The sequence below is a fragment of the Nicotiana tomentosiformis genome, chromosome 10 (genome assembly GCF_000390325.3).
Source record: "Nicotiana tomentosiformis chromosome 10, ASM39032v3, whole genome shotgun sequence".
NCBI lineage: Eukaryota > Viridiplantae > Streptophyta > Magnoliopsida > Solanales > Solanaceae > Nicotiana > Nicotiana tomentosiformis.
Genome location: NC_090821.1, coordinates 24,972,291 through 24,986,051, shown reverse-complemented (window position 1 = coordinate 24,986,051; position 13,761 = coordinate 24,972,291). Strand labels below are relative to the sequence as shown.

At 41.6% G+C, this 13,761-nt stretch overlaps 1 protein-coding gene across 1 annotated transcript; it reads right to left on the bottom strand.

Moving 5' to 3' along the window:
* Nucleotides 1-11,159: 11,159 nt before the first annotated feature.
* On the bottom strand, nucleotides 11,160-13,261 carry LOC104091825 (uncharacterized). Its single transcript, XM_009597253.4, has 2 exons — nucleotides 12,949-13,261; nucleotides 11,160-11,836 (listed from the first exon to the last, which is right to left on the bottom strand). Exons 1-2 carry the CDS (start codon nucleotides 13,123-13,125, stop codon nucleotides 11,369-11,371), a joined length of 645 nt encoding a protein of 214 aa, XP_009595548.1. The 5' UTR covers nucleotides 13,126-13,261; the 3' UTR covers nucleotides 11,160-11,368.
* Nucleotides 13,262-13,761: the final 500 nt, after the last annotated feature.

Below are 13,761 nucleotides of genomic sequence, written 5' to 3'. Positions count from 1 at the left end.
GTCTGTCGATTCATAAGGTGGTAGAGATCGCACGGAGGTTGGAGGGTATGCGGAGCGGTGAGAGAGAGGACAGGGAGGCCAAAAGGCCTCGAGGTACTGGGAGATTTAGTGGTGGTCATATTGCAGCTACAGCTCGTCATTGTAGGGGCTATGTGAGCCATCGAGTTCATTCAGCACTTCCGGCTTGTAGTGGTGCTTCGGCTATCCCGAGGTCTCAGGTTGCACACTTTACTCAGCCATTTTCCAGTGCACCTCCTGCACGGGGTGCCTTCAGCGGTCAGTCCAGCCGACCAGGCCCGAGCCAGTACCAGCAGTCATGCCCACCGAGAGATTGCTTTGAATGTGGTGATACCCGTCATATGGTGAGGAACTGCCCCAGACTCAGGAGGGGTGCACCTCTACAAACTACTCAGGCTCCACGGAATCAACCAGGTCCACAGATTTTATAGGCCATGGTTGTTGCTCCAGTTGCCGCTCCACACGCACAGTCAGCTAGGAGTGGGGGAAAGAGGGTAGAGGAAGACCTAGATGGGGATCCAGATTCTATGCTTTTTCAGTAGGACGGAGGCAGTCACATCAGACGCAGTCATCATAAGTATGATTCCGATTTGTCACAGAGATACATCGGTCTTATTTGATTTGGGATCCACTTATTCATATGTGTCATCTTACTTTGCTCCATATTTAGATATATCTCGTAATTATTTGAGTTCTCATGTTTATGTATCCACGCCTGTGGGAGATTCTTTCATTGTGGATCGGGTGGCACTGAAAATAAGGCCAGAGCTTTTGAGAGGCAACTACGAGTGCTAGGGCCAGCTTCTCAAGGTACGAGTAACGAGTCTCAGCTCCCGACAGTATTTTACTAACATAATAAGCAGGGAATTACGTACCTTCTTCCTTTCAGACCAAAACGACACTTACCGCTACCTATGAGACCTCTAGATACAACAACTGCTCACCTTCCCCAGGGTTAGACAGCAACAGGGGGCTCAACATGGTCGCACTCATATCCGAGTGCGACCATGCAAAGCAGTCCGCGTTAGCTTTAAGAAAATTTATAAGTTCTAACTTGAGCTCGAGTTTTAATTCTGCCCCTAGGTGAAACTTTCTTTCTAAAAATTCTTCGAATAGGGCAACTTGCTCGAGTTCTTTTGCGGTCGACTTGGTCACATTCGTCTCCTCCGATACCTGAAAATATAGCGGAACCTGATGGGACTCCTCGCCTTTATCATCTTCAATCGGAAAGGGAGAAGGCATACGTTCCTGTAATTGCTATTATTTGAACTCTTTTCCCTTGCTGCTAGAAACAATTACCATGTTCAACTCCTTCACCACCAGTTGATCTCCCCTTATTTGCTTGACTCCTTCCGGCACTAGAAATTTTAATAATTGGTGATATGTCGAGGGCACGGCCTTCATCTCGTGTATCCACGGCCTTCCAAGGATTACATTGTAACCCATATCGCCATCTACCACCTTGAATAGAGTGGTCTTGGTTATTCATTTGGCGTGCTTGGGAAGCAAAATCTTTCCTCGGGTTGTCACACTTGTCAAGTTGAATCCAACTAAGAGTTTTGTCGCTGGAATGATGCCCCCGTTTGTTGCTCCAACACTCTCCATTGGATGATGTTGGCTAAGCTTCCTAGGTCAACAAAAATACCCTTAATTTTGAAGTCTAAAACATTAAGAGAGATTACCAAAGCGTCATTGTGTGGCAGAAGAAATCCGTCAATGTCCTCCTCCGTGAAGGTGATATCATCTTCCACTACTTCCCAGAGCCTCTTTTTGTGAGTCAATGGAATCTTCATTTTCTTAGTCCCTGAAAAGGTCACACCATTGACTTCGTTTCCTCCGAAGATCATGTTGATAGTCATCAGAGGTGATCCTTCTGTTGCCTTCAAACGCTTTGCATTATCCCGACTTCTGCCATAGTTGTTCTTGGCTCGGTCACTTAAGAAGTCCCTAAGATGGCCATTCTTCAACAATGTCTCTTCGCGAAGATGTAGGCAGTCCTTGTTCTTTGGCCGTGAGTCCCATAGTATTCACATCATAAACTAGGATCCCTCTTGCTAGGATCTTATCGAATTGGCTTCGGGAACCGTGCTTCTTTGATCTTTCGCATTCCCGATACCAATAACACCAAACTAATTTTTAAATTGTAATATGACAACCAGGGGTATGTGGAGTCTCCAGCCCCTGTCACCCCCTTCTCCTGTAAAGACCTGGTATTCCGACCCTGATCGGTTGTTCTATCAGGAGCAATCCTATCCGATGACTGAAACCTTCTGCTGCTATGCCCATAGGCCTTCTCGTACGGTAGAAAGCAACCTCTAGAGGACCGCCGGTCTGTATCAAAGTCTCTATTGATTTTTTCCTTGGTTTTGTCTCAACATCTCACCTTGGTGGATACCGAAGACGCAAGCTGGTCATCTTCTATTCTTACTTTTGACTCTTACCGGTTATGGACATCTGCCCATGTGGTCGCCTAAAACTCGAGTAGGCTCCCCTTCAGCTTTCAGGAAGCATCGAAACTCAATGAATTTAGACCCTTTGTGAATGCCTCCGCTTCCCACTCATCTGGAACTACCGGTAGAAGCATCCTTTCTTTTTGGAACCGGATGAAAAATTCCCCTAGCAGTTCGAATTTGCCATGCGTAATCCTGAATTTGTCCGCCTTTCTGGCCTGAACCTTTCTTGCTTTAGCATGGGCCTCAATGAATGAGTCTGCAAGCATCTCAAAAGAGGCAATTGAGCCAAATCGTGAGGGTTTCATCGAACTTCTTCAACAAGACCTACTCGATCTCATGTTGAGCCAAATCGTTCCCTTTCACAGCCACGGTGTAGGTTGTTATGTGCTTTTGCGGATCCGAAGTCCCATTGTATTTTGGTATGTCTTGCATCTTGAACCTCTTCGGAATTAACTCTAGTGTTACGCTCGTCTTAAATGGTAATTGCGTGTATTTTTTCTAATCAGGGCATTTTAGTACTGGTGGTGCGCCCGGAATCTCATCTATCCGAGCGTGAAACGCCTTCGCATTTTGATCCATTCATTTGTTCATTTCTCTCATAAACCTCATGAGCTCGGTCTTAAAGGGATCATTCCCGTTGTTATTCCCAGATACTCTACCGGTCCCTCTGGCTCTGCCAGAATCGACTTCACCCCTTGGGGTATTGTTATAGACTCTCTGAGCCGTTTGATTTACAGGAACACTAGGAGGAATCGGGCCCCTTCCGTTTGCATTATTTTACATGACAATGCTTATTTTAACTCCATCATCACCCGATCTTGCCTTGAGAGGAGTTTGTATAGAAATTTTCATGTCCTTACAATGGTTGTTAAACCTGCTATTTATAGCTCTACCTAAAAGAACAAGATCCTAGGATCAAGCTCCTCTTAAATAATAATACAAATGTCATTGATGAACATGTAAATATAGGCCTTGAATGCAAATATTCTTTGCAACGGTCGCTCATTTAATGTTAGTAAATATTCCCTCATTGAACGCTACCCAATGGAAGACCTTTGAACTTCTACTGTCGACTACATTCGGAATCTACCCGATACCGGCCATACTCATTGTATTGACTGTTTCCCGATTCGTCCTTCGCCTATCTTCGGTTCCACGTGTCATGTTACCATTTCACCATCTCTTATTAACCAATTTTACCCCGTACAAATACTATATTTTTAACATAAATACAGCAGTGTACGTGGTGTTTCTAACAGATTGAAGCACACATAAAAGGATACTACTAGGTATAAGTACGTCCACTAATATTGTAGCGAGCTTTCCATAGGAGAAAATGCCTAACTCAATCCGTGAACTCTGGGTGCGACCACATGTGAAATATACAAGGTAATTCCCACGGAGGGGCTGAGTACAATTTCATAGAAATTTTACCTTAACCCTCTACTATGTAAACAGACCATCCCTCTGGTTCACCATTATTGGCACTGTCATTTGAAAGACTTAGGATAATAATTTTCTACAATCAACTTTGCAATACAGAATTATATACATCTCTTTATCTATCCATGAGACTTATATTCATTTGTAGCAAAGGAGCCGCAGCACCTTGTATACCCTAAAAACGGATAACAATTGAATTTATATGTGGTTTTAAGGACACATGATTTTACTTGGCACAAACTGAGAAAATATGCAAATTAATATTGAAATTGACTGTAAAGAAAAATAAAAGTAAACCAAATGAGATGTGCAGCTTTGGCCCTAGAGCTAGGTTACCCTCGAACCAAATGAAATAGCAAATAAGATATGAACAGAGTAACAGGGTATTGAGAACCTAAAGAAAAGAATAGTATATTGCTTTGTATTGCGTCAATATCCTCTTTTACAAATTATTAGACCCCCTTTATATAGTAGGGGAGTCCTACTTATGATACAATTCTAAATACGGTAAGGAATCCCATGATTGGCTAATTAATCTCTTCTTGATTTATGCCGTGATTTCCGCCAAGATTCTCCCCCTAATTGCGGCTATAACGACTTTTTTGTTTCTTGGCTCGATCTTGATCCTGGCCGATCTCGATCTTAATCGGTCTCCAGGTCTTCGAGCTCGATCATGGCCGACCTCGATCTTGATAGGTCTCGAACTCGACAACATATACTTTGCACCATGGATCGATATTAAAATGATGAACCTCGGACCATCATGTTCCAATCTCGATTAATCATACAAAGGGCAAAACTCAGTTTTGACCGTATACAGATAGTCCCCTCATTTCTCGGAAAGAAGATACGAGAAACGATATGAATTTCCGGACTCCGACTTGGTGGATGATTATAACAGCGACGAGCCCGATTATGACGTATGTAACAAACGTCCCTTTGGTCCTGTTACCAAGGCATTAAAGGCCTGTTAGTCGTTGGTCGGCCACTACCGGTTCTGAACCGTCATCACCAAGCTACAAATATTCACACTTTCATCCTCATCCAAACTTTTCACTCAAAAGCTTTTTCTCTACTCTTACATCTTCTTCAAAAAATCCCTTTGCTTCATACATTTTTCATCTCATAAAACCCTAATTCTCGTTCCCTTTGTTTATCAATGGCGAAAACCTCCAAAACAGTGCCCCAAAAAGATGTCGCTTCTTCATCATGACTCGCCGGCGGCGAGGATGCGGTGGAGCCTCGCCCTGAGGAATTCATTCCGGTAGGGTGCTCAACTATCATCAATTTTAAAGTTGAAAAACCTTCTTCGGTACCAGGCCGATGTGAGCGGATCTCGAGGTACCAGTGTTCAATTACTGAGAAAATTCTCGATAAAGTAAAATAGGAATGCAACTGGGGCGACAAGCACGAGGTAGTCCCATCGTCTGAAGAATCAATTACTAACCACGTGGAAGGGTTCTTAAGTGTTTATACTTATCCTTTCACGTTGTGTTCATTAGACCCTGTCATCGTCGCCTTTTGCAACAGATACGTCGTGACCCTTGGCCAAATCCACCCTTCTTTTTAGAGAATAGTGATTCTTTTTTGATTCTTCTCAAGAAATATCGAGGGGTGTCTTTTCACCCTCGATTACCTTATGTGCCTTTATAGTCCCCAACTCTATCGAGGAGGGTTAATCAAGCTTGCTCGCCGAGCCACCAAACTGCCGTTCACGAGTATAGACGAGACTCATGATCGAGGTTGGATGGGCCAATTTGTTCGATTCAAAACCTCGGACCTGATCCCTGTCGATGACATGCCGTATCCTGAGAAATGGAATATGAACTGTGAGTACTTATTTCCCTTCTAGACTTTTAATTTTTAATTGCCTTTCATTTTCTTGATCTACTTTTTCTTTCTTGTTACAGGTGTGGCTCGGATGCCGGAATCGATTCCTGGTCTTAAACAATGGGTTGAAGGTCTCGTGCTGCAGAGATCATACTCCGAGCGCGCTTGGGTGGAACTATCAAAGGGTCGATGGGAGGCCCGCAGTCATGGTAAGTCTCTTTCTTAGTTTGTTTGTCATTTGTTCTTCTTCACTTGCTTACCCCCTCTTTTTCCCTTTGTAAGACTTGGAAGGATGTTGCCATGAGGCCCCCATATGGTGATAAAGAGGTCCCTACCCCGAGGCAGGTTAAAGAGAAGAAGAGAAAAGATGCACCGAGTTCCAAGGTCTCGAAAAAGAAAAAACCGCGAAGAAATCTCGCAAGCCCAAGGGGGGCTCCAGTATCATGCCTCTGAATTGATCCGCCGATTAAGGGATGAGCCCAAAGAAGGAAAAGAAGAATTATCCTGTGTACGGGCTAATGTTGTTGTACAACAATCCTATGAATTGGCGGAGGTACATAAGGGAACCCTGGCCATAATTCCTGAACAAGGAAAAGCCGAGACTATCCTATCTCGAGCTGAGATGGTTGAAGGGGAGACCGAGGGCAAGACTTCTCGAATAGTAGAAGATATCTTGAGGGACGAGCTCGTGGTAATCGACATTAGCGGATCCCCTCAGATTTAGGATGCTATGATCCGTGAGGCCAACATGTTGGAAGGTCGATCTTACGAGGGTATTCAGGAGTCGACTGATATCCACGGCTTTTTGGATGGGCTCGAGTCAGCTGCCTCGGAGGAGATTATCGGGTTCGGTGGATTACTGGTGCCGAAGAAAGCATCATGGTCGGGCTCTACCGAGTCTTCATCGGTTCCAAAACTGGTGGACCAATTCCCGTCCCCGAGTGTTAATCCCGATCGTAAATGGAAGATAGTTTTCTCCGTCCTGAAGGATGTCTAAATTTTCTCTTCCTCTGTGGGGATTGCTAGTTACCTTCGGTCCTTGGTGATCGAAGAGGATCAAACCGTGATGAATGCGGTAGGACCCGCTTGCCTTTTCAACGAGGCTCAACATTCTCTAAATCGGGTAACTTCGATGGTATCTCTGCTGTTTCTTTTACACTTAGAGTTGTAGATAATTCTAACATCTTTTTCCATGTTTGTAGGCTTCGGTGTTGCATCACAAAGCTCTCCTCCGAATCCGGAAGGAGCATGAGGCCGAAGTTCAGAACCTCACTGAGAAGAGTGACTCCTACAAACTTCTTAGTGAGAAACTTCGGGCAGATTTGGAAAAGGCTCAAGATGAGCCCAAGGAAATGGCTGAGCATGTATTCTGAATTCTTCACGATAGTGAAGATGAATTGGAGATAACCCTTAACGATCCGATTCTGTAGGTTCGGTAGAGGCTCGAACAGGTAGATGAGCTACTGGCCGAGGCAGAAAAAATCAAAGAGAATATGGACGTCCTTGCCTCGAAAAAGGAGGTTGTCCAAGCGCAATCGGAGTTGGTTGAGACCCAGCTTCAGGCTGAAGAAGAAAATGCCTTGGTGCAGATCGAGAAGATTAAGGAGCTTCAACATCGATTGGATTTGGCCACTTCTGATAAGGCAGGCTTGGCCGATGAACTCGAAATGGCGAGATCCGAGGTGGCCGTAGCCAGATATGAAGTGGTCGTAGCCAGATCCGAGGTGGCCGAGCCTAATAAAAGATTTGATTCTAAAGTGGCCCAGTTTAGGATCGATGTTGAGGTCAACCAGGCCAAGGCCAAGAGCATAGTTGAACAAGCTAAATGGAAGGGTCGAAGGTAAGCTCACGAGGAGGTCAGTGCTCAGGGCTTCGATGTTGCGGCCGAAATTGAAAATGCCAAGGCGGAGGAAACCAGAGCCCGAAGGCTGGCCTTCCCTGAGGAAGACTCCAAGAACTCGACCGAATATGAGGACGGAGAAAATCCCGAGGATGCAGCCTCCTTTGAAGACCACGCCACTTAGGATATTAGGTTTCTTGTTTTTCTTTTGTATCTTTTCTAGGGTCGATTCGGCCTTTTGTAAAAAACTTTTGAATATATATATAAGGCTTTTCTTGCTCTTTCGAAAATGCCTAAGAATAAAATTGTGTCTGAGGTTTAGACAATTTGATTGGAACCGAACTAGTATAGCCCTTAGGTTTTTCGATCGAGTGAGTGCTTGCTCGAACTTGAAGTAATGTAGCCCTTAGGCTTTTGTAAGAAAGGTTGTTTATGGCTTTCTCCCCTTTTCGGCTAGAAAATGTTTTTTGTCATTTGTATTTGCAAAAAACTCGTAAAGACTTAACTCAAAATGAGGAATCATTCAAGAGTTCGAACAATTTTTTACTCATTAGAGTTTTCGAGGCTTGACCGGTTTATGAAAGAATTCGAAGGCCTGTTTTGTTGCGGGATTTGGACATTTCCGACTCATGTTATTTCGGTCGTAGCCTCTTTAGTTCGGGATTTTTCCCTTGGGCTTATTTTCCCGTTTTACTTCAAGCTTGCCTGAAGTGTCAGTCCCTGAGTGGGTTGGTCGTGTCCTATAAAAATCGAGGGTTTCCTAAAAGGTCTTATGATATCGAAATTTTAATAATTTGATCTCATTTATTTTTCAAACGGCAGTCCCCGAGCGTGGGGGTAATTGTTCGAATTCTGGTTATGGTCGGCCCTTAAGCCGGCTTACATAATAGTTCGAGAGTACAAAATTGTAAAGTAGAAAAAATTTCTAAGGCATGAGATATCGGTAAAGAAAAATACTTCTCTTTATAAATGATTATACATGCGTACATGTTCTGTGCCATGGCTCGAGGAAACTACGCGGGCACGGTTCGTTTGACTATTTGGCCTTTATAAGTTTTTCCTATCGAGACATTGCTGCCATGAAGTAACTTCCGCGCATCAAAGTTGACATTCGAGGGAAATGCCCTCCCAGTGTTCGAAGTTGATTGTAAAGAAACCTCGGATACTGTCGAATTGTTCTAAGTTAGCACGATCGATGGTTGCCTTATTAAAAACCTCACCGAAAAACCCATTTGGGACAAAATCGGTCTAAGAAAAAAAGAGTGCAACGCATGCTTTCAGACCTAAAGGCTTCGTGTCGAAGAATCCATCATTATTTCTGGTCGAACACCTGCAAGGGTTAGTTTAAAATATAAATAAAAATGGAAGGGGCCGTACCTTAGCAGTAGTATCGTTTTAGGTGCGATACGTTCCAATTGCTCGGCAGTTATTCGCCATTCATCATGCCGAGCTTGTAGGATCCTTTTCCGATGATTTTGAGTACCTGGTACGGTCCTTCCCAGTTCGGACCCAGTTTTCCTTCATTCGAATTTTGGGTGTTGAGGGTGACTTTTCTTAACACCAAGTCCCCGATGTTAAAATGTCGAAAATTGGCTCTTCGATTGTAGTACCTTTCGGTCCGCTATTTTTAGGTGGCCAATCGGACGAGAGAGGCTTCGCGTCTTTCGTCCAACAATTCCAGGCTCATATTCATGGTCTCGTTATTCGACTCCTCTGTTGCATATTGAAACTTGATTCTAGGTTCTCCGACCTCGACCGGGATCAGAGCTTCAGCGCCATAAACTAACGAGAACAGTGTTGCTCCGCTACTGCATTTCGATGTTGTGCGGTATGCTCATAGAACCTCGGGTAATATTTCTCTCCATTTTCCTTTGGCGTCGGTCAATCTCTTCTTAAGATTTTGGATGATGGTTTTATTGGTTGATTCGGCTTGTCCGTTCCCGCTGGGAAGATAAGGTGTTGATAGGATCCTTTTGATCTTGTGATCCTCGAGAAATTTAGTTACTTTGCTTCCGATAAATTGTTTTCCATCATCACATACAATCTCGGAGGGCATCCCGAATCGACATATGATGTGGTCCCAAATGAAGTCTATGACTTCCTTTTCGCTGACTTTCTCGAAAGCCTGTGCTTCAACCCATTTAGAGAAATAATCAGTCATAAAAAAATAAACTAATCTTTACCTGGGGCCGATGGGAGAGGGCCAACGATGTCCATTCCCCATTTCATGAAAGGCCATGGGGACAGACCGAGTGGAGTAGTTCTCCGGGTTGATGAATCATGGGCGCATGCCTTTGGCATTTGTCACATTTTTGAACGAACACCCTTGAGGTCAACTGGAAGCACTTCGTTTCCTGGGGCGGCTACGTTGTCGGTTTCGCCATGAAAACTAAGGTCGTTGTCGATGTGTGTGGATACTGCTTGAGAGTTTGACATGCTGATCCTGGAATCAAAAACGCATACAAGAACAAGTGTAAAGCAGTGTGTGTTATGAAATTAGCACCAGGCAATCACTATTATCCTTAGCCCCACGGTGGGCACCAAACTGTTTACCCTAAAAACGGATAACATTTGAATTTATATGTGGTTTTAAGGACACGTGATTTTACTTGGCACAAACTGAGAAAATATGCAAATTGATATTGAAATTGAATGTAAAAAAAAATAAAAGCAAACCAAATGAGATGTGCAGCTTTGGCCCTCGAGCTAAGTTACCCTCGAACCAAATGAAATAGCAAATGAGGTATGAGCAGAGTAACAGAGTATTGAGAACCTAAAGAAAAGAATATTATATTGCTTTGTATTGCGTCAATATCCTCCTTTACAAATTATTAGACTCCCTTTATATAGTAGGGGAGTCCTACTTATGGTACAATTCTAAATACAATAAGAAATCTCATGATTGGCTAATTAATCTCTCCTTGATTTGTGCCGTGATTTTCGCCGAGATTCTCCCCCTAATTGCGGCTATAACGGCTTTTTTGTTTCTTGGCTCGATCTTGATCCTGGCCAATCTCGATCTTGATCGGTCTCTGGGTCTTCGAGCTCGATCTTGGCCGACCTCGATCTTGATCAGTCTCTGGGTTTCGAGCTCGACAACATATACTTCACACCATGGCTCGATATTATAATGATGAACCTCGGAACATCATGTTCCAATCTCGATTAATTATACGAAAGACAAAACTCGGTTTTGACCGTATACACACCTATTGATCGTACACCTTCTAATACTTTGAGTTTAGAATTCTTCTCAACTTTTTTTATTATGATTTTCTCCTCGAGAACAGTTGCCTCGTCGATTCATCTCCTCGTTCATTTTTTCTCTGGGACTCTTATTTTATAGCTTATGGAAACATTGGCTCTTCTGGTTTTCATCAGTGGACTCATCCATATTGTTGATGATCTAAAAGTCTTAATCGAAAGACAACTAGACAACTAAGCACATAATTAATGTATGTATTATTTGAAGTAACACACAAAGTTTTCCATTTTTCCTATTCGGTTTGAACTCAAAGAAATGGAGGTCTCTAATTAGAATCTATTTAATCAACATAAAGAGATATTAGTAACGGTTATTGATCAAACAAATTTGTATAGAATGGAAAAACGATGGAGTATTTGAATATGAAGGTGTGCTAGTGAACAAGATGAAAATACAACGTTACCAATTTCATCAAATGATATTCAAGAGTAAAAATGAAATAAATCATGCTCATGACAACTTGTTCAAGATAATATCAGTACTCATGACTTGTGAATTTTAATCGTTCCGCATTTTAGTTCACTTATCCCACCAAAACTTGCCTTTCTTTGTAGCTGGTTTCTCTTGTGTTTTTTTGATCTCCACAGAAGAAGCTTCAGGTTTTGGATCCTCCGGAGTTAATTTCTCTTCAATTTTCTTCTCTTCAGTGGCTGTTTTTTCATCTGCAGGAGTAGTCTCTGTTTCTGGTTTTACTTCCTCTACTGTTGTCTCTGCAGGAGCTTCTTCTGCGGCTGCTACTTTCTCTTCATCTGCTTTATTCTCTACAGGAGATGGAATGCCCTCCAATGATGGTTTTACTACTTCCTCCACATTCTGCTCGACCGGAGTTTCTGATTTTACTTCCTCTATTTTCTTCTCATCAACACAAGTAGCATCAGCTGTCGCAGCATCATCGACAACCTTCTCAACTAATTCTAATTCTTTCTTGGCCTCCGATGGTACTGATGTATCCTCTTTCTCTTCTGCCGACCCCTTCCCCTCTTCATTCTGGACCATTAATACGGTTAGACGTATCACAAATTGTATTACATCCATTCTATTTTATATGTCACTCTTTTTACTTCTTAAGGGTTACATCTTATCATGTTTTAAAACCTTTTCATGTTATACATTTATCATATATCTTTAATGATATGATCTTATAATTATAGAAACAGTCTTATCATATTTACGACCAGAAGGTCGAAAAATACTTTAGGTATGTTTAAAAGCACTATTTCATTTTTTTTTAATGTAACTTCATTCAGGCCATTACTAACAAGAACTAACAGAGCCTTTCTTCTCAAGGATTATCGCAAGGCCAAAATAAGGTGGTATATGGTCAATGCACAAAAATCACCTCTATCATGATCAGATCTCTTTATATTTAGATCAAACAAAAGTAGTCTTGGGCATGAAAGTTTCACGTCTTCCATGTGGCATAAAGGAACTCCACAACCAAAATTTTATAAACCAAACCCGTTAGAAATTATTGAAAAAAAGACCCAATAGAAAGTCTTTATATAACTTTTTCAACATTTCATATAAGATCATATTTGTATTCTATAAGAATATTGAAGTTATGTTCAAATGATGTTTTTTGTCTACTTATAATTTTACGTTTCAAATGATGTTTTGTTTAACAGAAATTAAGTAATATTCCGAAGTATTAAATAAATAAAAAATTATTCAATTCATATAAACTTCCCTTACTAAATATGTGAAAGGTCAATGATCATCAATAATCACGGTGATATGAATTGCACCGCAGGATATAAGTTAATTAACAAAATATTAGACGTCGAAAATATGAATTAAAAAAGGGAGATAGAAACTTATCACTCATACTTTTTATTTATATCAGAATCTTTCCGTTTTATTTTGTTAAAAAAAATGATTATATTTTTGTATTTAAAAACTCTAGTACTTTAAATTTCTTATCTATTATAACATATCATATTTAAAACCACATTCTAATTGTTTGTTGTATATGTATATATTCTCAAACACCTCTATATAAATGAAATAGAGAGAGTATACATTTCTGGTATTATACAACAGAAACGAAGAGAAATAAAGAGAAGCATAAATAGATTGGGCATTGAAATATGAATACTTACTTTGAGCAAGTTACTTAGAGATGGAATTTTGTTGGCATCATCATCCGCAATGACACCCTCTTCCTTCTTCACCTCTTCTTCAGCCGCAACCGTAACATCCTTGGCAGAGACATTTTCTGGTGCGACTTCTGGGGCTTCACCATTCAACACATTAGGCTTGCTAGCACAGGCGCCCATTCTTTCCCTCTCTAAAGATGTTTTCTTTTTTCTTTGCTCTGAGAGAAAACTGAACCCCGAGAAGAGAGAGAAAGAGGAGAGAGGAGAGGATGGTCAGATAGGGAGAGATCAGAGACTGAGAGAGAAGGTGGGAACGAAAAGTTTAGGAATACAGAGGTTTTATAGGGTGGGAAGCCAATGCATGCATTCATTGTCCCATTTCGCACTTCTACGGTGCAGAGGAAATTTCTCTCCACCTAGATTTTTCTTTTCCTGAGCTTGTTTCTAGTTTTAAATTATTTTATATCCCTATTCTATATTAAAAAGTCACCTAATAATGTCATAAATGGGAATTATGTATTAGTGAAAAACAAACTCACCACGTAAATTTATATCATGACGACAGATGTCATTGGAGTTATTACGACAAAGAAGAATGACGCATTCAGAAGATGTAAACAACATTCTCGGGTTTGTTCGTGTGTCTATTAGCTTCGGGGTTAAACATAAGAGAATAGCCACGAGACTGATGATCAGTGGCAGATTCAGGATTTTAAACTCATGGGTGCTCGTCAATTAAAATTTCAAAAGAAGAGGAAAAAATAGTTAAGTTATGGGTGCTCACTCAATATTTATCTAAATATTTTTATAATTGCC

Excerpts from the sequence above, each read along its gene's own strand:
- LOC104091825 (XM_009597253.4), bottom strand. The coding sequence starts at position 13,125 with ATGGGCGCCTGTGCTAGCAAGCCTAATGTGTTGAATGGTGAAGCCCCA. Across the intron at positions 11,837-12,948 it reads CTCTAAGTAACTTGCTCAAA|AATGAAGAGGGGAAGGGGTC; the intron begins GTAAGTATTCAT and ends TTAATGGTCCAG.